The 24,242-nt window shown below is 38.8% G+C and overlaps 4 protein-coding genes across 5 annotated transcripts; all 4 read left to right on the forward strand.

The window, feature by feature from the left end:
* The first annotated feature begins 5,965 nt into the window (after positions 1–5,965).
* On the forward strand, positions 5,966–7,433 carry LOC121787808. Its single transcript, XM_042186650.1, has 2 exons — positions 5,966–6,433; positions 6,519–7,433. Exons 1-2 carry the CDS (start codon positions 5,966–5,968, stop codon positions 7,431–7,433), a joined length of 1,383 nt encoding a protein of 460 aa, XP_042042584.1.
* Positions 7,434–8,854: 1,421 nt separating this feature from the next.
* LOC121787810 lies at positions 8,855–11,002 on the forward strand. The gene has a single exon (XM_042186653.1). The coding sequence runs from the start codon at positions 8,855–8,857 to the stop codon at positions 11,000–11,002; it is 2,148 nt and encodes a 715-aa protein (XP_042042587.1).
* Positions 11,003–12,765: 1,763 nt separating this feature from the next.
* On the forward strand, positions 12,766–15,957 carry LOC121786078 (putative late blight resistance protein homolog R1B-14). Its single transcript, XM_042184602.1, has 2 exons — positions 12,766–13,096; positions 13,185–15,957. The coding sequence occupies exons 1-2, from the start codon at positions 12,824–12,826 to the stop codon at positions 15,606–15,608; spliced, it is 2,697 nt and encodes an 898-aa protein (XP_042040536.1). The 5' UTR covers positions 12,766–12,823; the 3' UTR covers positions 15,609–15,957.
* Positions 15,958–18,581: 2,624 nt separating this feature from the next.
* Positions 18,582–23,443, forward strand: LOC121787386 (wall-associated receptor kinase-like 6). 2 transcript variants are annotated; one of them, XM_042186097.1, is made up of 7 exons: positions 18,582–19,151; positions 19,635–20,039; positions 20,178–20,690; positions 21,244–21,254; positions 21,419–21,602; positions 21,721–21,897; positions 22,010–23,443. In XM_042186097.1, the coding sequence occupies exons 1-7, from the start codon at positions 18,632–18,634 to the stop codon at positions 23,113–23,115; spliced, it is 2,916 nt and encodes a 971-aa protein (XP_042042031.1). In that variant the 5' UTR covers positions 18,582–18,631; the 3' UTR covers positions 23,116–23,443. The 2 variants fall into 2 exon arrangements, with proteins under 2 accessions (XP_042042031.1, XP_042042030.1); XM_042186096.1 differs by lacking the exon at positions 21,244–21,254 and having other exon boundaries at positions 21,255–21,602.
* The last annotated feature ends 799 nt before the right edge of the window (positions 23,444–24,242 follow it).

Genomic DNA, 24,242 nt, shown 5'->3' on the forward strand with positions numbered 1-24,242 from the left:
TGTTGATCGATGATTCATACTTGGAACATCACCGACATTCAAATCCACATTGACACAAGCAATTACAGGCAATTCGGTGTAAGCACCATCTCCTTTCTTGCCCCAACAATTTCCAACGACATTTTTGGATGACACTTGAACAACATTGAGTGAGGCGATTATCTTCTCCACTTCACCAATAGAACCATCCTCCTCTTTATCTTCTAGCAATGTCTCCTCCTTTTCACCAATCTTCTCATCATATACCCCAACGAGCACTTGCAGTGGCTCATTGTCGTTCTTGACAATCCCTTTGTTCTTGATGAACTCTCCAGAGGACTCGTTGTTTGGAACATCAGGAGAAGCGCCATCATTGTGAACATCGGTAATGTCATTGGGAACATCATCACCGAATACTATCGTGGGAGTATTATCAGTTTTCTCTTCGGCTAAATTTTCATCTTGAATGTTCTCCTCAAACGGCCCGTTCAAACGGGCGAGCAAAGCGGCTTGCTCTAACCTATAAATACGTAAGTTCTCGTTGTAATCGTCTAAGGCCGCTTGTTGGACATGAGTGAGTGATCGAACCATAAGATTGGTAGTATTGGGTAGGCCACGCTGCTTCCCCGAATCAATAAACTTGCTGGACTGTTGTGGCCGATGCGTGAAGCCGGACCGTGGCGGGGCAATGACAGTCAACGGAGCTGTGCCGTGACTCAGAAATCGGTCGGACTGCGGTGACCGGTATGTAGGCTGCTCGGCGCGGCCATTATGAAGATGTTGGTGTCGCCTCGGATACTCCTCAAGCTTCTTGAAGCGGCGATCTGTGTCGTCTCTCCAAGCCTCGAATTTGTCCAATCTGTCCAAAACGCGATCTAGTTTACTGGAAACGGGTTCATGCCTGTACTTGGGTGGCGGCTGATCATACACCAAGATCTCGTTGAAGGGGCGTTGCCTTGGTGTCTCTCGATAGACAGGTGGGTCCCAACAGGTAGGTCGGCGCTTGGGCGGTGATGGCGAGTACATATCTAGCTCGTAGGATGAAGAATGCTGATATGTAGTGGTCCGACGGTTCCATGGTGGGTCCCAGCAAGTGGGCTGTCGAGTGTGGCAGGGGTGAAACGGCTGCACGGGTTGTGGGAAATTGTATTTACGATGGCAATAGCCGGCGTAGTCATATGACATGTCGACGGACTGAATCGTGGTTGTGGTAGAAATGGTGGTGATGATCGTCTGACTTCGACGCGGCACGCGGGAGTCCTTCCCGTCGGGCTTTGCAGAAGTAGTGTTGTCCTGCGGCTAGAGCTCGGCGGACAGGCGGGACTCGACAACCAAAGTAGTTGCTGTGCGAGGAATGTTTTCCGTCGGGCAGCGGTGCAGCTTCGGTTCGAGATGGTGGGAGGGTGAGATCACGATGAAAGCACCAGTTGTTAAGGACCTAAATCCCTAACGATCCGATAAAACGGACAATAACGAGATAAAGATAATCCGGCGCCCGTGAGGGTCGGCGGAGATAAAGATCTGGGCGGCTGTGCGCGGGTTCCAACCCGTCGGGCAACGGCTACAGATCAGATATACGTTCCGGCTGTGCGCGGAGACCTTCCGTCGGGCAGCAGGTAGCGTAGGGAATTATGGATTCAAAGTATAACTCGAGGCATTTGGCCAAAATAATATATTCATTGAGGGATGATTAAATATGATAACAGTCTATCATATTTATAATGTTACTGACTTAATGAACAAGAAAACAAAGATATAGAAAAAGATATGCTAAATCTCTATAATATCTAAACTAAATAATAATAATAAGGGTTCGTATCAATATGCAGTTGCAATAGTGTGTAGTGTTGTTTTATTATTTTGAGATAAATATAGCATAGATAATTGAGAAAAAGGGAAAAGAAAAGTCGTGAAACACAATGTAATGAGAAGTAGCAAGGCTGTTTCTTTGTCCACCATTTTTTTCTGATCTCATGTGATTTAATAAAGATAGCTCGTTTTAATCGAAGGCAAATAGCTAACGGCCAATATTGCTTTTCATTTTCAAAACGAAATAAAAAATAATTTACAAAACAAATTTCGTGACAATTATATAGTTGACAGGAAAATGTGACAATAACTTGTTATGTCGAAGAGTTGAATGCATAAGATTGGTACTAGTTTTTAGGTGAAATATCAGTTCAATATCGTAGAGTTTGCTAGATATCGTTAGTTATTTTGTGTCCCATATCAATATACTTGTTTTTCATAATTGAATACAACTTATCAACGCATGAATATAAAAAATTCAAGAGAAATATATATGCTACTATCTTGTCATTATGCACTCATATATATAATACAAATATAATGCTAAACTATCAGCATTACATATTTATATAAGCCATTATTGAGTAGTCTATTTTGGAAAGGCATCTCATAGGCTTCTATTGGTTTTTTGGAGTTAAAACTTAAAACATATTTTTGGCAACTTTGAGTGTAAAAATCGTCTTCACAAATAACTGCACTGAACCCCGAATCTTTGACATGAAGCTAAAAGGAACCATCCAAGGGTTATTATAGTAATATCACTTGCATTGGTTTGTTTGAAGTAGAGATGCCATTGGCCCGATTATCCTAGAGGTGGAATCGGAACCAAACCGTGAGCCAACAACAAAAGTAGTTTGCATAAGGCAAAAAATGCTTGGCAAAGACATTTCGCGGTTCGTCTTTGGCAGCACACAGCCGAGTACCTTCTATTGAGTTGAGGATAATTTTTCTATTAACTGCGCAGGAATATGGACAAAACACTCATGACTTGGAAATGTTTGATTTAACTCACTAAGCGGAAGGTTACGGAAATTACCTCCCGTTGCGAACTGAAAAGCAAATCGAATCACAACAACATGAAATCAAGGCGTTCTGCTTCTTATCTAGAGAGGGGCATGCCAAATCCTGAAGAAAGCTAAAAAACACTGGTTCAGGGTCTGCCCGGATGAATGCCCTACCCATGTAAATTGTTCGTTTGGAAAGTTCCCGAAAAGCTAATCATAGATCTTCTCTCCATTGGAATAGATTTAGCTAAAGTAAAGCTGCGCTTTCCGTATTTCTTTCTTAAATAAGGATAAGGGCAGCATTGATAGATCGTTGAATGAGAATGTTTGTCCGGTGGAGATCATATTCACTCTGGTATGGTAGTAGGTAAACTTGAAGGAGAGAGACACATTACTTTAGGCTAATAGCACCACTAACGCAGATGTTCTGAGCACTAAGAAGTCTAATTCATGTCTAAAATCGGCGACACCTGATATAGTATTCAAATCAAACTAGAAAATCGGTCAATGTTCTAGGAAAATCGCTGATTTCAATAAAAAAAAATATTTGATTGTCTGAAACCGACAATTTTATTTATATAGGACTAATGCCGATTTTCAACAATTTTTCAACCCCAATCCCAACAAACTTTGCACAAGTGTACCATTGGACGAGGCCCCATGCATCCCGCCAAACCATTATCAATGGTTTCAAACCAATTATTAAAGGTCCAATTTCAGGCTGAATCGCCGGTTCAATTTTAAACGCGCATCCCTTGCTCGAACCGTTAACCAGGAGAGACTCTCGGAAGTGGCGGCAGCTGCAGAGTGATTGAATCACGATGATGGGAAGGCACGCTGAGCTGATGCTGCCGCCCCATTTCATCAGTCTAATTCAAGTCATGGATTTCTTCTTACACATGCCAGGTCAGCCTACTAACAACAACAAATTCAAATCAAATTGCTTAATTTAAGGAGACCACTAAACATGACTATATGGAATCATTGCAGTGCTCTAACAGGCCACTTTTTTAGCCCATAACCATTTAGCCTCATAATATACAATGTTAAAGTGATTAATGCATAAGTTCAAAAGCTTTGGATATGAGTCTATCGTATTACAATTTTGCATAGGAAAAATAATTTAATTTTTTCAATTTGTTATAGTCCACCAAAAATAATATTTCAATCATTTTTTGCTCTGTAAATATATTATTACTTTACTTATTTTGTATTAAAATCTGTATTATCCACTATTACGACTATATCTTTCTAGACGGATATAATGTTTATTTATATTCAGTGCAATTGAAGTAGTCGCCATTTTCCTATATTATTATTCCCTTCATCTCATTAAAAGCGAATCATTTCTTTTTTAACACCTGATTTTTTTATAATACTTATTTGGTGTGTTAAATGGACATAGAATGATTTTTCTGTTTTTACAAATGTGTCATTTTTATGAGACTGAATGAATGAATAAAATATTAGTATAATATTTTTGCCAAAGCCTTAAGGCCTATTAACATTAGATAGATGGAGTAATTAATAGTAGTATGATATTTGTGTTCCTGAGTATTGTAGAAGGCAAAGTACTGTGGCTCATCTTCAAGAAGAAGAACATATGCCTAAAAATTAAAATCCACTTGTGCTCCTTTCCCTCGACTCAAATGCAAGAGTCAAGACGATAAAATTATTCATGAAATGATGAACCAAAATACATGGATTTAAAAACTTGTAAATAAGTTTATATTTTAAAATTAATTTTTATTTAATCAAATTCATATAACATATATACTCGATTCTCGAGTTTATATTGATTTATTCATTTAACATTAGGCATCTCATACAATTTTCTATAAAAAATTTGGTCAAATTCACTTAACATTGGCATTATAAATTCTCGAAGAAAAGAAACATTAGGCGTTAATAGTCGTCGTCTACAAACGCGACTTCCACGTACAAAACTTGAAAGTGATTTAACTGAAAATAACCGAATTGAGAAATTGTCAACTTCCTTCCTTCCATCTTCTAAAACAGTTTCCATCCACTCGAAATTGGAAAATCCATCGTTCATGAAAATTCACCAAATTGCACTCGATCTCGAAGCTGAAACCAACCCGGCTTCCATGCCCATTACGGTAATTTCAAATCCAATTATCCTTCACTGATCAAAGCATTGCCATAGCCGCATGAACTCGTCAACCACAGCTCAATGATTTCAACGTGCCGCTGCGGGTCGGGTCAGAAGCTGAAGCTGCGCATTCCGGGTTTGGGCTCTCAGGTCCGGTTCAAGATTCGAGCCAGATGGAAGTTTCTACAATATCAGAGGCGTTTTTTCTTCTTTTTTCTTTAAATTTTAATTCAATAGAATGCAAATCATGTGAATTGATTTCTGATGTTGAATTTGTTAGTTACGAATCATGATTTTTTTTATTAGTTGGTGAATTGATTTCTTGAACTGACTGAACTTGTTATGTCAATTATTTTATTGAAGATGTGTAATTATAGTTTTTTATATTGACATATTTTTATATACATTCATCAATAATGGGAGTGTAACTTGGTGAAAGTTTCCTCCTTCACCACAAAGGCAAAACGCAAAGAAATAGAGAAAAAATTGTTCTTGACCAAGAACTGGGAATAATTGGCTAAAGAATAGCACCGATCTTTGAAAAACACATCGTCCTTTCATTGAAAAAATGATTTTTCATAGATGACTTGTGTTAACCGACAAAGACTTGGTACTCTTTTGATTGAAACAGCACAAGTTGGTGAATAAGAATAAGAATGTGTGGTACAACCGTACAATCAAAACCAAAGAGAAGAATAAATCGGACCGATGGGCTAGCTTTTGATCTCATGGCTTCTTCACCCTCACAACATCTAAAAAAAATACAAGCTTCACTTGACTCATCCATGCCATGGATTGGCATGTATATTGCAGCAGCCTCTGCTGTCTGCACACTTGCAATGGCGGCCGATGCTTTCATTGGCTTCCGAGGCAGAAAGTATTAGCTCCCGTGTAAGTATTTCTCCCTCAACGCTTTCTCCCTTATACTGCTAACAGTCGCCATGAAGTTTCCGTAGATCTAACGAGCCTGGACCTCAGCTTCGACCATAGTTTCGCAAGGATGAGCAGCCTTGTTTTGATGTCATGTAGCATGAGTAATTTCATGACATCTTTGGGGTCCATGGAGAGCAATGATATTGTACCAAACATGGCTGCTTTAGGCATTCTAGTCCTCACTGTTGCTGGAAATATAATCATTCATACGATTCAAATGCATAGCAGTGGATCCGTGTTGTATTTCGTGCTTCCCCAACAGGTTACATCTTCTGTCATCATGCTCCTCTTTCTTGTTACGTTCTGTTGTATGTCGTTGATGGTTCCGGGAGCTAAGAGATACATAGGATTGAAGTATGATGAAATGCACGGATCAGTTTCGAATAGACAAGTGGAGTGGGGAAGGTTCAGTAGTGATGAACTTGAAAATATGGTGAAAGGGTATTGGGCGATGGCTCAAACTAGCTGCCCTCAGTTTGTTCTAGCAAGGTCTGCCGTTTCTTCTGTTTCTGGACTTAAGTGTCTTCTCACAGCTCTAGTTTTGGTAGAAGCTCGGTTTGGGAAAAATAGCCTCGAAACTCTAGAGCCTCGGCTTGTAAAAGTTAAGTCTTGATACTAACAAACATGTGTTTCTTGCTTCAAACTATGACTGGTCCATTGGCTGGATTTTGAACATTCAGTGTATCGGAGTGGCAGTGGGAACTATCGCTCCTCTGTTGCGATGGTTCGCTGCTTCGTGGTTCAAGATTTGTGAGATGGAACGAAAGAGCTTAAGAGATGAACTCAAGGTTGACAAGTACTGGACTTGGAGGCTGGTGGAGTGGAGAGACGGATCACTTCCGTTTCAAGTGCAAAACCGCGTATGCAAGAAGCTGCTACGGGTTGCTGTAAGATTCGTTATGAATTTCTGCATTCGAGTTCAGATTCTGTTTGTTTTAGCAAGCAAACTAGTTCTGTTCCTCTCTGCTAGATTTGGTAGTGCAGTTCTCTTTTGTTTCTGCAAGAATGAAAGTCCTGTTTTAGGGCCTATATCCGAATCAAGTGATGAGACACAAGTGGATTTTAGGCAATATGTTCTTCTACTTGAAGGTGAGCCACAGTTGCCTTTTAAAATCCTCAAGAACATCTGCAACGAGGCGGATAAATTAATAAAAGTAGGCGAAAAAAGGCAGCCCGAGAATCTGATCCAACTTCTAAAGAAATCTTCAAGCTTCGATGGAGTGGGACTATTTGACAGCAGACACGTTCCATGCTTGCATTCTCAAGAACCTCCGAATTGCAGGTCTCTGCCCGTGGCGACTTTGACAGCCATTTCACTTGCTCTTCTCAACATTGATGATGAGAATGCAAACCAGTTATTGGTCTGTATCAGCGAGGGCTTGCCTATCGTGAAGCTTATCGAGGAAACACTAGACATAACCGGAGAGTTAGAAAGCATCAGAAAAGCAGCAGTTGTGGTTTGGGATGGAGTTGAGTTGTACAAAAAATGGAATGAGACGGATTTGAAGAGCACGAGACTAAGAGGCGCAACGCACAAGGAAACACTGCAAAAGCTCGCTAACATTGCAGAAAAGACTGAGGAAATTTGTGACTAAAGCAAGAGATATTCTAATGCAGAACCCTTTAAACTGGCCTGCTAGAATTATAGCTGCTAACTCAATGTACAGGATTACTAATACGATCTTGCTAGGAATGGGAGATGGCGAGAACCAAGGCGGTGATGAGCTAGTTGAGATTATATCCATCACTATCTCGGATATACTTGCAGCGTGCCTCACCAATCTAGTGCAGGTCATAACATTAAAGTGTCGCAGAAATGAAGTCAAGGAAAGGGAAGAAAGTGAGAGGCGAGCTGCGATTCTTCTTGGTGCAAGCAAGGAGATTCTTAAAATTCTGCAGCAGCGCGAGCTTCCGAGTTTGGATGTGGAGAAAGCTGCTAAGATTGATGAGTGGAGGGCTGCCTAGGATATAGTATAGGAGTACTATTTTTCATGTTGTTTATCTATTTTCAGTTGTGTGATGTTTCTTATGGTTATAAGTAACTTTTATCTGTTTTGGGATTTCTGTTGCAAAATAAAATGTGTGTTGGTTATTACTACTACTTTTTATATGCTTTTGCTTCTTAAAATCGTATGCATAGACGATGGATGGATCAAATTAACCCTAATCCTATATGAAAAAGCTAATATAAAAATAAATATAATCTAGGAAGGAAATCGAGTCGGAGACAACAACTAACAAACTAATTAATAAAATAATCAAAAGATAAACCAAAACTAATTAAATTCATAGCAACACAAACGCTCGTACATGCCGACGTCCTTTTCTCAAGCAAACTAAGATTACACATTGACTAATAGTGAAGTTATGATCTTAATAAACACTCCATGTTTTCACAATTTATATTAAAATTTTTAACATTCATAAATTTAGAGCATCCACAATAGCGGATGTTCCGGCGGACGTCCGCTATTGCGACAAAATTGGCCGACGCGGACGTCCCATGCTGACGAGAGGTCGTCCGCGGGTGTGCGCTGACATCCGCTATTGCGGTGACACGACGGACATCCCAATTTCCGAGTTTTTTTTTTGGGAATTTTGGTTATTGTTCTTGTCCGCCGGGATATCATTGGGGATGTCTGCTATCGAGAGAAAGGAAAAAAGGTTCCAGGCACTACTTTATGTGCAATTTTTCTTCATTTTTTTGTTTGCACAGTCACAACAAAAGAACACGTCGTCAAGCTTTATCAATGTCATAAACATATCGCAAGTGTTGGAAAGAAATCACAATCTTTGCAATCAATGAAGAAGGAATTAATAGGCTAGTTGATTAGCTTACCATGACTGTTAGTGACTCGTGGGACATGACTATTAATGTATGAGGTGGAATATTCAACCATAACTTCCAGGGACGACTTGTGTTAACACGGCAAAGACTTGATACTCTTTCGATTGAACTAAGAGTCTGTGGTACAATCAAAATCAAAGAGAAGCACAAATCGAAACAATTGAGCTCATGGATTATGATTATACTATTACTTATGCGCAAAAATCACTGGATTCAACTATGCCATGGATAGGCATGTATATTGCAGCAGCTTCTGCCGTCTGCACACTTGCCATGGCGGCCGATGCTTTCATTGGCTTCAGAAGCAACAAGTATTGGCTTCCGTGTAAGTATTTCTCTCTCAACGCTTTCTCCCTCACACTCTTAGCAGTAGCCATGAAACTGCCAATAGATCTAACAAATGTGGACGTCACCTACCGTGATAAATACGCAAGGATTGGCAGCGTTGTTTTGATGTCGACTGCTATGAGTAATTTCATGACATCTTTGGGTTCCATGGAGAATAACGAAATTGTAGTAAACATGGCAGCGTTAGGCATTCTTGTCATCACTATTGCTGCAAATGTAATCATTCATCTTGCTCAGATGCAGAGCTCTGTAACTAGAGTGTTGCTGCCCGAAGTGGTTATGTCTGTTGTCATCATGTTTTCCTTCCTTTCAACATTATGTTGTGTGTCACTGATGGCTCCGGGAGCCAAAAGATATATAGGATTGAAGTATGATGAAATGCACGAATCAGTTTCGAATAGACAAGTAGAGTGGGGAAGGTTTAGTGTTGATGAAGTTGAAAATATGGTGAAAGCGTATTGGGTGATGGCTCAAACTAGCAGATCCCAATTCGTTCTCGCAAGGTCTGCCATTTCTTGTATATCAGGACTCTTGTGTCTTTTCATAGCTCTATTGTTGGTAGAAGCTCGGTTTGCAAATAGACTTTTGTTCCATTGGTATATCCAAAATATTAAGGGGAGAAGTGAATCAGACTATGGCTGGTCTGTCGGCTGGATTTTAAACACTCAGTCAATAGGAGTGGCAATGGGAACTATTGCTCCTCTGTTGAGATGGTTCGTTGCTTCATGGCTAAAGATTTCTGAGACGGAGCGAAGGAGCTTCAGAGATGAACTCGAGGTTGAGAAATACTGGACTTGGAGGCTAGTGGAGTGGAGAGACAGATCACTTCCTTTTCAACTTCCAAACCGCTTATGCAAGAAGCTTTTTCGTGATGCAAGAAGATCTTTTCTGAATTTCTGCATCCGAGGTCAGATTCTCTTTGTTTCAGCTGCAAAATTGGTTTTATTCCTCTCTGCTAGACTTGGTAGTGCAGTTTTCTTGCGTTTCTGCAAAACTAAAGGATCTGTTTTAGCGGGAGGACACAAATCAAAGGAAGGAGAACACGCGGATTTCAGGCAATATGTTCTTCTACTTGAAGGTGAGCCACAGTTGCCTTATAAAATCCTCCACAACATCTGCAACGAGGCGGATAAGTTGATACAAATAGGCGAAAAAAGACAGCCCGAGAATCTGATCCAACTTTTCAAGAAATCTTCAAACTTCTGTGGGGTGGGACGATTCGACAGCAGCCACGTTCCAAGTTTGCATTCTCAAGAACCTCCAAATTGCTGGTCTCTGCCCGTGGTGACTTTGACGGCCATTTCACTTGCTCTTACTTATGACAAGGCCATCCAGTTATTGAAGTGTGTGAGTGAGGGCTTTCCTATTGTGAAGCTTATCGAGGAAACTCTAGACAGAACCAGAGAGTTAGAAAACATGAGAAATGTAGCGGATGTGGTTTGGGATGAAGTTGAAAATAACAAGAAATGGGATGGAGAGGATTTGAAGAGCATGAGAGTGAGAGGCACAGCGTGCAAGGAAACACTCCAAAACCTTTCTAACAGGGCAGGAAAAACCGTGACAGATTTTTTGGCTCAAGCGAATGATATTCTAATGCAGAACCCTCTGAATTGGCCTCGTAGAGTTATTGCTGCTATTTCAATGTACAGGATTTCTCAAACGATCTTACTAGGAATTGGAGATGGCGAGCACCAAGATGATGACGAGCTATTTGAGAGTATATCGATCACCATCTCAGATATACTAGCAGCGTGCCTCACGAATCTAGTGCAGGTCATCAGGTTAAAGTGTCACAGAAACGACATCAGAGAAAGGGAGGATAGTGTGAGGCGAGCAGTGATTCTTCTTGGTGAGAGCAAAGAGATTCTTAAAATTCTGCAGCTGCGTGTGCTTCCGAGTTTGGATGTGGAGAAAGCTGCTAAGATTGACGAGTGGAGGGCATCCATGGCACTGGATCATATAGTATAGTAGTATTAATTTTCATGTTGCTTATCAAATTTCTGTTATATATATTATGTCGTGGTTATAACTTTTTAACTAATTTGGGATTTCAGTTGTTAAACAAAATATGTGTTCTTCTTATCAAAGGGTGTGGTGTTATCACTTTTTATATGGTTTTGCTTCTTAACATCGTATAGATCACACGATGGAAAGGTTGGCGAGAGCCTTTGCGAACCGATGGAAACTAGCAATTCAATATTGAGAAATATTGAATACTCCCTCCGCCGTCCTCCGTCGTCCATGATTAAATGTCCCATAGTTGATTAGTTCTGATTTTAAGAAATGTTCGACTTTATTTAGAAATGTGGAAAGTAAAGTAGTTTAGGTCCTACTTTTTCCTTTTTAACCAAAATAACGCATTTCTATTTTGGGTAACTTTACTCTCCAATTAATACGCCCAATCATTTTTTTTTCTCTGAAACTAAATATTCAACTCTCTTTATCTCTCAATTTTAATTGTTACCCCCACTCTTTCATTCTCCAATTATTCATATTAACCAACAACTTCTAAAATCTCGTATCGGCTAAGAAATGTGTATAGAACGAGTTAGTGCTCTGATATATTGTCAGTGCTCTGAGGTGAGTGAGGGAGCCGGTTCACCGAAACCCGAGATTAACTGTATATTGATCGGAATAGTACTTTCTCTTTAGACTGATTTTCTGAGCATTACAACCCACCTCTCCTTAAGAAATTTCGTACTCGAAATTTTTAATTAAATTTGAATATTGTGTTCGTATCACATCGTCTTGTTCATCCATAACTTCTTTTTACATCTCTATCGTAAAATTTTATTGTTATCACTGAACTTGATTTTATAAGACTAACAAAAACAATGAAACTGTAGCTAATCTTTCCATTAATTTCACCAGCTGATTTATAGAAGGGTCAGTGAGGACATGCATGTTATACCGTTCTCTCCAAAATTTATATGACATCCATATTCTTTATTTCCAACGGGATTTAGTTACCGCATATAAACATGCAAAATTGTAAATCATACCATGAAAGAAAATAATAAAAAAGTAAAAGTGAAAAAAAAAGTGAAGTTGAGATAAAATAAACTGCGACATGCACGTTGCTTGTTCCACACCTAGCTAGCTAGCATTTTAAAGGCATCCACTTTTTTCAAAAGAAAAGAGAATGGATATGATCCCCCTGGCCTGCTCATATCATAACCAACAGCGGACAGAAAGATAAAGTGATTGAAATATTGTCAGGGGAATAATTTTGGCGATGAACAAAAATGGAAAGAGAGGACTATTGATTGTGGATGTCAATTATATAAATTTCAGGCTTAGAGGAGGCCTTGTGTGGTGTGGTGTGGTGTGGTGAGAGTAAAATAAAAGAGCAGTAGAAATCGAATCAATAGAGTTAGCTTTGTAGCTCATGGCTTCTTCCGAAACACCCATTGCGCCGGAATATCTGGACCAAGTGCAAGAATCACCTGTGTAAAATTTACATTTTCATGTGTATTAACGCGGCAAAGACTTTAAACTCTTTTGATTGAAATAGCGCACTACAAGCAAAACCAAAGAGAAGAACAAAAATTGATATTCGACAATTCAAAGTTGGATTTTCCTTTTTTTTTTCCACTTTTGATAAGCTCATCTAATTTCTTGTGGGGTCAATACTAATGTGTGGAATGGAAAAAAAGTTATGCGATAATGGTCCACTTTGATGGCTTGATGAATTGTCCTTGCATTTGATTGATTTACCGTTTGGTCAGCTGTTAAAACATTCATTCATTCATAGCATTCTGCAAATCAGATCTCTCTCTGACGTGCGGGATGGCATATGCTGCTCTTGATTCACTCGCGGAAGATCTAGACATGATCCTGGATCATCAATCGTGTCTACGTTGTCTAATTCTTTCCGAACGTAGTCTTGAACCTTGCATTCTGTTTCAGAAGAAGCAACACATTGAAAGGCTGCATGAAAACATTGTTTTCTTTTTATATTTTCTTGGGGATTTCGCAAGAGAAGGTCACATACTCAAAGCACGCATCACAAATGCAGCAAATCAAGCAAAGAATCTCTTTCACAACCTCAATTCCTCCGAGGTAAGTACTGTTTCACCATATCAAATTAAACCCCCAATTTTCAACTTATCTTTTTTACAAAGAACTAACTAACACCAAGTGTTCACAGCCTGGCCAGCTGCTGTGGACTGCAGCAGATCGCAACAGGGAAACGTTTTGCCACGAATTGGAAAAGTCAATTGCAGAAACAGATCTCATCCGGCAAGAAGCGATGCACATCAAAAGTAGCAGGAAAGTTCATACGCCATCAACAGAGACGGGCGATGGCGTGGTTGGGCTCAAAGAAGTCCTATTGGAGATAAAGAGTCGGCTATGTCAAGGATCAAAAGAGCTCAGAATCATCCCCATTGTTGGGATGGGAGGCATTGGGAAGACCACTCTTGCGAGGTATGCCTATGACGACCCTTTAAGTGTTCAACACTTTGACATTCGTGCTTGGCTCACAATATCCCAAAGTTATAACATAGAGACAATTCTTCGCACTGCTTTGCGTTCCATCAAGGATGTGTTCGACAGTTGTGTTTCGTTTTGGGGTGAGGACGATGAGTTATTGAAAGACAATGTATATAGATACTTAAAAGGGAGGAGATATCTAATCGTGATGGATGATTTGTGGGATACAAATGTGTGGGATGAGTTACGAAGGATGTTTCCAGATGATCTTAATGGGAGTAGAATTATTGTAACTACAAGGGAGTCAAAGGTTGCTTCTTACGCCGACTCTCTTGGCCATCCTCACCAGATGCATTTGATGAGTGTTGACCAAAGCTGGATGTTACTTAAAGAGAGAGTGTTTGGATGTGAAAGTTGCCCTCTCGAACTGGAGGAAATTGGAGAGGTCATAGCAGAAAAATGTAGAGGGCTTCCACTTGCAGTTGTGGTAATAGCTGGGGTTCTCTCTAATAATGGCAATCAGAGGAAAGACTACTGGGAAAACATTGCTAGGAATGTATCCAAAGTTGTTTACACAAATGATGAACAATTCAATGAGATATTGACTTTGAGTTATGGGTTCTTGCCTAGTCCTCTAAGGCTTTGTTTTCTGTATATGGGGTGTTTCCCAGAAGATTATGAGATCAATGTGTCAAAACTCATCAAATTATGGTTAGCAGAGGGTTTTCTTGCATCAAATGAATCTCAAGACATGGAAGAGTTGGGATACGAGTATTTGGAAGAATTGGTTACAAGAAGTCTTGTCTTGATCAATAAAATAGGAACCGATGGCAGGATTAGGACAGTGAAGATCCATGATCTCTTGAGAGACCTCTGTTTGCGAAAATGTGAGGACGAGAACTTTGCTTGCACCATAAATGAGTTTTCGGGCAGCTTTCCTCAAGGTATTCAGAATTCAAATCGCCTTAGTGTATTTTGTAACATCTCTGGTAACATTCCAAGCATGGAAACCTCAACTATGCATACCATCATTCTTTTCAAGCACTGGGCTTTTGATTCCTGGAAAAGTTTTAGACTTCTATGCATATTTGATGGATTAAGTGTACCTATATGCCAAACATCTAGCTCTGATATATACATTGGTGAGCTAATTCACTTGAGATACCTTGCTTTGACATGTGAGTCTGTTAGACAGACGATCATACTCGTATCTAACTCCTTATACCATCTTCAGAATCTCCAGACCTTAATCATCAAAATCAGAGCATTTACCCGAGATGTGGTTTCCAAATTTGGTTATGTGATGGAATCTTTTTATAGTGACATGTCTGAACATCAGGAGTATATGGAATTTGAATTTTGGAGAATGCCAAACTTGAGGCACCTCATCTTGTTGGATGGATTCCTGCCTGATCCCTCCACAAAGAGTTTCAAACAGATTTATATGGAAAATCTGCAAACACTCTGTCTCATTAGAGATTTTAAGTGCTCTGAGAGATTTTTGGAAATGCTACCAAACTTAAAGAAGTTGGGAGTTATTTACTCATACAAGAGCACATATGAAACAGGATGGTCACAGTATTGCTTGCTGAATCTTGTTCGTCTAAATAGGCTGGAAAAGTTAAACGTGTATGCAGAGCCCTATCCGACCGGGAAGGGTTATGATCTGTCTCGGAACATTGCCTTCCCATTGGCATTGAAAAAGTTGAGCTTAAGTGGGTGCAGATTTCCGTGGGAGGATATGGGAATGATTGGATTGCTGCCTAATCTTCAAGTGCTCAAACTGAAACGGCACGCCTGTGATGGGCCCGAGTGGGAAACAAGTGACGGGGAATTCTGTGAACTGAAAGTACTGCTAATTGATAGCACGGATCTCGTTCAATGGACGACAGAGAGTTGTCATTTCCCCAAGCTTGAGCAGCTAACTCTGTTTGAATGCAATAACTTGAGGGATATCCCGTGTGAGATTGGAGAGATAGCAACGCTTCAGCTGATCGAAGTTGACATCAGGAACTCGTCTGTGGTGGAATCTGCAGTACTTATTAAAGAAGAGCAGGAAAGCTGTGGTAATGAACTACAGGTCGGTTTACTCAGGTCACGCAGATGGGAGAAATACACTTCATGGTACTATAATGATTGATTGCATTGCTTTTATGATCCTTGTGTGCTTCAGTATGTTGTGTAGGAGTAATAATTATGATATGCTAGTTAGTAGTTGGTATTGTAATTTGTAAATGTCCTATTTTCCAAGTGATTGATTGATACACATGGAGGGCCACAGACTCCACTGCAGTCCAGCACCCCAGCTCAGCCTATTACAGGTCCCATTAGGCCTGACATAACCACAAGCCCACAGCCTCTATCCACTCCGAGCAGCTCACGACTCCTTATGCCGGTTTTGTTTGTCGGTTCTTTCCCGAGTTGAATTAAGAGTCGAACCGCATAGTGTTTAAATTTTCTATATATAGGAGATTTGTTTAGTTTCAAAATTATTGGTGTATGCAATAACTTTGTGGTGAGAAAGTGTTAATGGCTAGGAAAATTGATTGAGGCCACGGAACATCGACTTCAAAAAGAATGTTTCCGGGCAGCGAGAATTCCGCCAGTAGGATACCGATCATCGCAGCATTATATAAAACGCTACACTTATCAACGCCGATGCATACATGGTAACCTCGTCCATGTCGCACCTTGACTACTTCTATCGCACCTCGTCCATATCGCACGACCCATTATATTCCATTAAGATCCTGTCGCCGAACTTGATCAAAATGAAACCACAAGGACAATGGCTCGTATATTGGTGTTCTAACCCCTTGTGCATATGCTCTATGGGAAGTCCTTTTGCAACATGTTCCATTTTCCTAACCTCCACCTTGAGGACAAGGCAGTGTCTATGGGAGGGGGAATTGTTACATACTTCATTATCGTATGATTATCCATCTAAGATTCAATTTAAGGAACCAAACCTAATACATTTTCAACAATTGTGAGATATAATTGTTGGCATGAACTAAGTTCGCTAGGCGCTAGACCACATGAATCCATGCAGCCAACGACTCCACGAACCAAGCCCAGAAGTTTAGGCCACCGCACCCGGCCAACCTAGATGGCATATCAGAGTCCCACCAAATGTAAAGAGTATGTTTAGAGATAAGGATTGATCTATGTGATCCCTTATATTTCTAGTTTGCATTACTTTTCCTTGTTTGTTATTATGCAATATAGAAGCTCATGGAAGTGTAAGTTTGGTAGGTCGTGGCTCGAGACATAGTCCGGAGTTTGGAGACAAAATAAGCGAAGAGGAGAGCAAAGATAAAAATCAGCGGGCAGTCGGGTTCACGCGACGCGAACTCAGCGGACCACTGAAACTGCATTGCCCGAGCAGAGGATACAGCAGAGTGGACCGCTGGGTTAGCAAATATGCAATCTTGCATAGACTTGAACATACATTGGTAAATTAAAGTTGCCAATTAAACATAAAACACATAAATACATAACCTTACAACAGCTCCAGTTTATCACAATACAATGAGAGAAAATGAGGCAAAAACTATTATAGCTGATGCCAACAAATAGATCAATCTATTTTCCATTTAAACTCTAGGTGGGCTTTAGAAGTTAGAACTAGCCTACTCTCTCGCATAGGCTTTAACGGTATTTGGCCCTTGAGTCCACTGTGACAAAGTCTTTAAATTTATCAAGTAAGAAAGAAAAAGCACTATCCATATACCGATGACCATTTCCCATGCAAACTCTAGGTGAGCTTTAGAAGATAGAACTAGACTGCTCTTGCATGGGCTTTAACAAATCGGCCCAGAAACTATCATAGTATTGGGCCACTAAGGGTCCATATATTATTCAGTAGTATTCCTTCCGTCCTCCAAATATTGTCCCACTTTAACCTGGCACGAGTTTTAAGAAATGTAATGAAAAGTGAGTTGAAAAGGTTAACGGGATGTGGATCCTACTTTTATATATTAGTTTTATAATAAAATGTGAGTAGGAATGAGTTAGTGGAATATGTGGTTCACTATCATAAATTGTAAAAAGTGAAATGAGACGGACGAAAATGGAAAAATGGGACAAACTTTCGGGAAGGGAGAGAGAGGGAGTAGTATATATTAAAAACTTGAGAACTACATAAAATTAGGAGACTGCATGTTTAGCTTATTCCAGATATATATTTCCCCAACAAGTATTCAGTTTTGGGGGTGTAAAACTAAACAAGGTCCGTATTTGATTAGAATGTAAAATGAGTTGAAGCAATTCTAAATCAAGTTAGGGGGCATTAGTTTGATGATAATAGTGAAAGAAAGTAATGTTTAAACCTTGCTCACTTGGCTTCAATCGTGTCAAAGAACATGATAATTGAGAAGTGTATATATAATATAGTCAACCCCTTTATGTTGAGTAAGTTGCACTTATTGTCTAAATCCTTCTTCTCCGACATTTCTCTCACCGACTGGCATACGTCATTACCCTTGAAATAGTCAACCATCTGCATATTATAATTTTGATTCCTGTAACTTTTTAATTGAAAATTTTCCATCATCCATCATTGTTGTTGCTCCCTCTTAATCTTATCTCTACATATCAATTGTTGACAAATAACACACACAATTAAGACAAATAATAAATAATGTTCAAAGTCATGGGTCTTTGACTATATCATTTTTGACAAAAATATCGTGGACTTGACCATTACAATTTGAGAACTATTTATAAGACATGAAATCCCTTAACAAGCACCGAGTCACTTTATATTGAACACATATCTCATTAACTTTTTTTACTCACTTTTTTATCACATTTATTAAAATCAGCAACGAGTCAAATATGGATAATATTTCATGACTAAATGAATTAAGTGTAACATTAAATCCTTTATAAAAATAATAAAAGTGAAAGCGAGATGATTATATAAATAACATCTTAAAAAGGACATAAACTATTTATTTAATATAGTATAACTGTACAAGTCTGTCTCCAAAGTCAAGTAGTGAGATGTTTTAATCAAATACTTGAATTGGTCAAAAATGTACATATGCGTAATTAATAGCCGTCTCCAAAGTCAAGTAGTGAGTTATTTTAAGCCAAGCTTTTTATTTTTTTTATGAAGATAATTATACACTCTCATTAAGCAAAACTCAAAACTCATTCATGATGAGTCCTCTGCAACTGATAATCTGTATGTTCATACTTCTCCCACCATCACTACTCTCCGCGGCTCTATATGCCAAACCGGGATGCCGGGACCGCTGTGGGGATTTACTGGTTCCATATCCATTTGGATTTGGGCCAAATTGCAGTCTCAACCCATATTTTGACATCAACTGCGATTCTTCCACAAATCCTCCAAAAGCTTACCTCTCCATATTGAAGAAACAAGTGATTGAATTCAATCAAACTTACATTCGCCTCAAAAACCCCTACATGATTTCAGCTTGCTATGATGAGGATCTGTCAACGGGCATTCAACATAGTATGACTGTGAACTTGTCTGGAACTCCCTATACTCTTTCGGGTGAAAACGTGCTCACTGTTATCGGGTGTGATGATATGGTGCTGCAATCCAACGGAAGTTCCACCCTTGGCGGCTGCTCGGCGTTTTGTGCTGACAAGAATGATACCGGCTTCGGAGATTGCCACTTCAATGGTTGTTGCCATCAAGAACTCGACGGTAATTGTGTTGAGTTTTGTTTTGATCGCAATAATATTTTAACGATACAATAACTCATACTAACAGATTAACAGTCTCTTATATATTTGTGACCAATTAAGGATTAATTATCTAATCTATTCCTATCTTTTTTGATTTATCAGTTAATACAAGATCTCAATATTCGAAATATGTCAATTCTATCTCAATCTTTCCAACTTATCATATGCATACTAATCTTATTAATTTGTTCAATTTTTATCAAATAGGAGTATTTAACTTAGTAGGGTCAAAGTTCGAATAATGTCCAATCAAGAGTACATACTCTCGTGGAAAGGAGGGAGAATAATATACTTTTGCCATTTTTCTATTTTTGAAATTTAATTCTCTGCATATTAATGATATGTGTTTCGCTGTTCACTACCTACTTTTTTTTCAATTCTCATATTTTGATCAAATTTGCATTAAAATGATTGTCTTCTCCAAATTCCGTAACTATTTTAGAAGAAGAAGGAAGTTCAAGATCTTTGTTGGAAGCAGAACTGATTGACTTGAGCGGAAGATCACAACGTAAAAAGCTTTTCCCGTGCAGCTATGCCTTTATCCAGGAGACGACAAATACGAATGAAACCGTATTCTCATATCCTTTGTACTATCTGAATAACTCAACGGCATTGTTAAATGATGATTGGGCATCTGCATCAAGGCCGCCGATAGTGCGCTTGGACTGGATCGTTGAGGCTGAGAATTGCAGCCGAGCTATGAATTCCAACACTTACGCATGTCTAGATGAAAAGAGTGTTTGTGTTGATTATAGTACATATTCGTATAACAATGATGTCACAGGATACACATGTAGCTGCGTGCAAGGGTACGAGGGAAATCCTTACTTACGAGGAGGATGCCAGAGTTAGTTTCCATACTTGATATGAAATTCAACACATGAAGTTTAGTTCATTTCTCAGTTCCTATTTCTAGTATGATCTTTTTTATAAACACATGCATGGTTGGGGTAACTTGGCTCTGTCTCATTTGCTTCTTTGCTAGCAATTTCCTCTTCAAGTTCAATTGCCAAACGTGGATGCATGGATCAATGTGGAAAAGTATCGATTCCATTTCCATTTGGTGTGGGTCCAAATTGCTACTTGGAGCCATCTTTTGAAGTTGTCTGCAACAACGACACCAACCCCGCCACACCCTTCCTCAGTCTTTTGAACACCGAAATCCTTGAGCTGAACTCATCAAAAATTGTCGTCAGTTACATGAACCTATCCTCAAATTGCTACAGTGGGTCAGACTATCAAGCTGAGCCAAGCTTAAAAATTGACTTGTTGAAAACGCAATATAGATTATCAGATGACAACTGGATCACCGCCGTTGGCTGCAATGTTATGGCTATCGGGGTTATTGGAGAAGACAAACGAAGTTCTATTCGCAGCAGCTGCGCAGCCATTTGCACCAACAGTATGATCAATGATAATGGTAGAACTAGTGCATCATGCGATTATGGACCAACATCTTTTGCAGGTGATGGTTGTTGCAGAGTACCAATTCCAAGAGGTAATGATCAGTTGATTTCTAAAAGAATTTGATAGGTATTTTTGGTTTATAATTATTGGGTCGTTTTTAAGATTACTTTGAAAATGTTCCGCACCGGATTTTATATAGTGTTATTTTTGTATGGGATGTCCAAAACAAGATAACAAGTCACTTTTATCCGCTTAGAAGGAGTATTTAATACTCTGTTCCATGTTAATAGATACATTTTATTTTCTACATTCGTTTTGGAAAAATAGTTATAAATAGTTAGAGTGAAAAAAAGTAAAGTAATTCTCTCTCTTATTTACCCTTTTTCCCACTTTAACTATTTAATATTATTTTTCCTAAATGAGAGTAGAAAATGAAACGTCTCTATTAAGGCGGAATGAAGGGAGTAGTAATTTTTATGGTACACTTCCTAGAAAACCTGTAGTCCTGTACATTCTCTAAGGGTTTGTCTAGTTTTCTAGTTTTGTCAAGAAAAAGATAGTATTTATAAGCTGAAGATATAGTTATAATTCAATATAGTATCTTAACTAGGAAATGTTGCAGTTATAAGTGATATATGTGTTAGATCATTTGCAGGTACAACTTCCCTTGAATTAAATATGACTAATCTCAAAGAACCAAGGACAAGTGCCAATATTTCTTGTAGCTACGCCTTCATTGCATATGCTAAAACAACGAATGAAAATGATCGGGGGTTCTATTTCATGCAATATTCAAACCCGGTCAACTTTTATATTCAGCCGAGCATGGCATTGGATTGGAGGATCGGAGCGATGAATTGCAAAGAAGCACGGCAGAATCTCGCTAACTTCGTATGTCGAGATAATAGTGATTGTGTTGATTTTGATGCTACGCTTGGAGGGTACCTCTGCAACTGCTCCAAAGGATACACAGGCAATCCTTACCTCAATCCAGGGTGCCAAGGTTGCTAATCTCTAATCTTTTTCCTTGTTATGCTATAATGATTTACTATTTGGAAATTCACCTACAAATATATGTACTTTATCAAATTACAACTAGCTAGTGATTATGTATCGAGCAGATATTGATGAATGCGCTGATAATTCAACTAATACATGCGTCTCAAATTCAATTTGCCAAAATGGTCCGGGGATGTTTCGCTGCTCGTGTCCGAAAGGGTATATTGGTGATGGGAAAAAGGATGGCACAGGTTGCATTCCACAGCCTCCATCCAAAACCAAGTTGATTATCTTGACAGGTAACAATATACTACTGTTCCAACTCTCATATCAATCAGATATGCTCTGCTCATTGAGTTTTACTTATCTGTAAAATTTTGTTAATTTTCTCACTCTTAAGTTTGCATGTAGGTATAGGCTCTGGAATGGGGTTTCTGCTTCTAGTCTCACTGTTCTTTTGGTTGTATAAATTGTTGCGAAAGAGAAAGGAAAGAATGGTAAAAGACAAACTCTTCAAACGAAATGGTGGCCTTCTCTTGCTACAACAGACCAATGAAGGTGCACTTGGAAAAACAAAAGTTTTCCCTGCAAAAGAGTTGGAGGTGGCTACGGATAACTTTAATGAGGGCAGAATTATTGGACAAGGAGGGCAAGGCACTGTGTACAAGGGAATGTTATATGATGGTAAGATTGTTGCGATAAAAAGATCAAAGTTGGTGGAGGTGAATCAGTTAGAACAGTTTATAAATGAAGTGGTGATACTATCGCAAATCAATCATAGGAATGTGGTCAAACTATTGGGGTGTTGTTTGGAGACAGAGGTTCCTCTACTTGTTTATGAATTCATGCCAAACGGGACACTTTTTGATCTTATTCATGATCTAAGTAGTGAATTTCCATGTACATGGAACATGCGTTTGAAAATCGCAGCAGACATAGCTGGTGCATTAGCGTACTTGCACTCTGCATCTTCTGTGCCTATCTATCACAGGGATATCAAGTCTAGTAATATCCTTCTAGACGAAAAATATGTTGTCAAAGTATCAGATTTTGGAACTTCGAGGTCCGTTGCTACAGATCAGACTCACTTAACTACTCTGGTTAAAGGGACGTTTGGATATTTAGATCCAGAATATTTTCGGTCGAGTCACTTCACAGAGAAAAGCGATGTTTATAGTTTTGGGGTAGTTCTTGTCGAGCTTCTTACTGGGCAAAGGCCAATATCTCTTGATAAAACAGAAGAGGAGAGAGGCCTAGCGGCACGGTTTCTTGTATGCATGGAAGAAGAATCTATGGATACAATTTTAGATCCACAAGTTCGGGAGCAAGGAAGAAAGGAAGAGGTGACCCTAGTTGCAAAGATTGCTCAAAGATGTTTACACTCGAAAGGGAGAATGAGACCAACTATGAAAGAAGTTGCTACTGAATTGGAAAGTTTTAGGATGTCTGAAATATATAGTGGTGTTAATGATGAATCAGAAGATGTGAGATCTTTTGATGATATGTGTCCACAATGATTTCAGGCACTGAGTACACATGCAAGCTCAGTTATAAAAATGCTTCTGCATCATTACCTGACACGCATCCGTTAGTGTTAGTTGAAAGTGTGTCATAACATAGACGCATTTATAGTTGTCTCGAATCAAATGGTCAAGACTTGGTTATATGCGATCTTTGAGATTGAAGATTGGAATATCAAGTAATCGCTTTATAATTTTTAAAATTTTTTCTCATGTTGATATTTTATTTTTGTGGTTTTGATTCGTGGTTATTTAGTTTATTGAATTTTGTATTGTGTTGATTCGAAGTTTACAGTCGAATGAAGGAATTGAAAGTTTATTATTACAGAATGTTTTTTATATATTGATTGCTAAGTTGTTGAGGAATGTGTGGTGAATAGAAATGGTGAACTGATGGAAGAAGAAGAAAGAGCTGAAGCTTAAAAGGTTCAGTAACCGTTGGATCCAGTTTAGATTAAATCTATTAATCTGGGTCGTTGCATTCATACTAGCCGTTGGTTAGTTGTGTTGGTTTAAAAACTCGGCACCTCATACAATAATGTCTAAACTCATTGCCGCTAGGACAAAAGCTCTGGACGGGTTTAAAATTCTGTTTGTCTTCTTTCGTTTTTCAGTTTTTCCCTTTTCTCAGCTCGATCAAATCCGATCGATTTTGTACTCAATCAACACAAGTTCGATCAATACAAGTTAAATTTCTTGTTCTAGTTTTGTGAAGCAGAAAACGTACGAAGAATGACTGAACTGGTAAATAAAGAACTCATCTAATTGAGAACTTCGGAGTATAAAAACGTAATGTAAAATTATTATTCAAAAAAGTCTGTCTTTTTAGTTCAACAATGAGACCTTTATATAAGCAAAGGGAAATCCAAAACTTATGGAAAACAAAACTAAAAGGAAAAATAAGTTAAAAAGGAAAATCTAATTTGGTAGAAGGAAAACAATTACTTCTAATATTTTTCCATCTACTAATTCTATTAACTAGGAAAGTAAATAAAACCTAAAATATTACTCTCTCCACCATTAGGAGTCTCATTTGAGTTCGGCAGTACAAGTTTTAAGAAATATAAATAAAAGTGGGTGAGTAAAGATACTGGAATGTTGGACTCATTTTTATATCTTAGTTT

Source organism: Salvia splendens, chromosome 22, assembly GCF_004379255.2.
Source record: "Salvia splendens isolate huo1 chromosome 22, SspV2, whole genome shotgun sequence".
Lineage (NCBI taxonomy): Eukaryota > Viridiplantae > Streptophyta > Magnoliopsida > Lamiales > Lamiaceae > Salvia > Salvia splendens.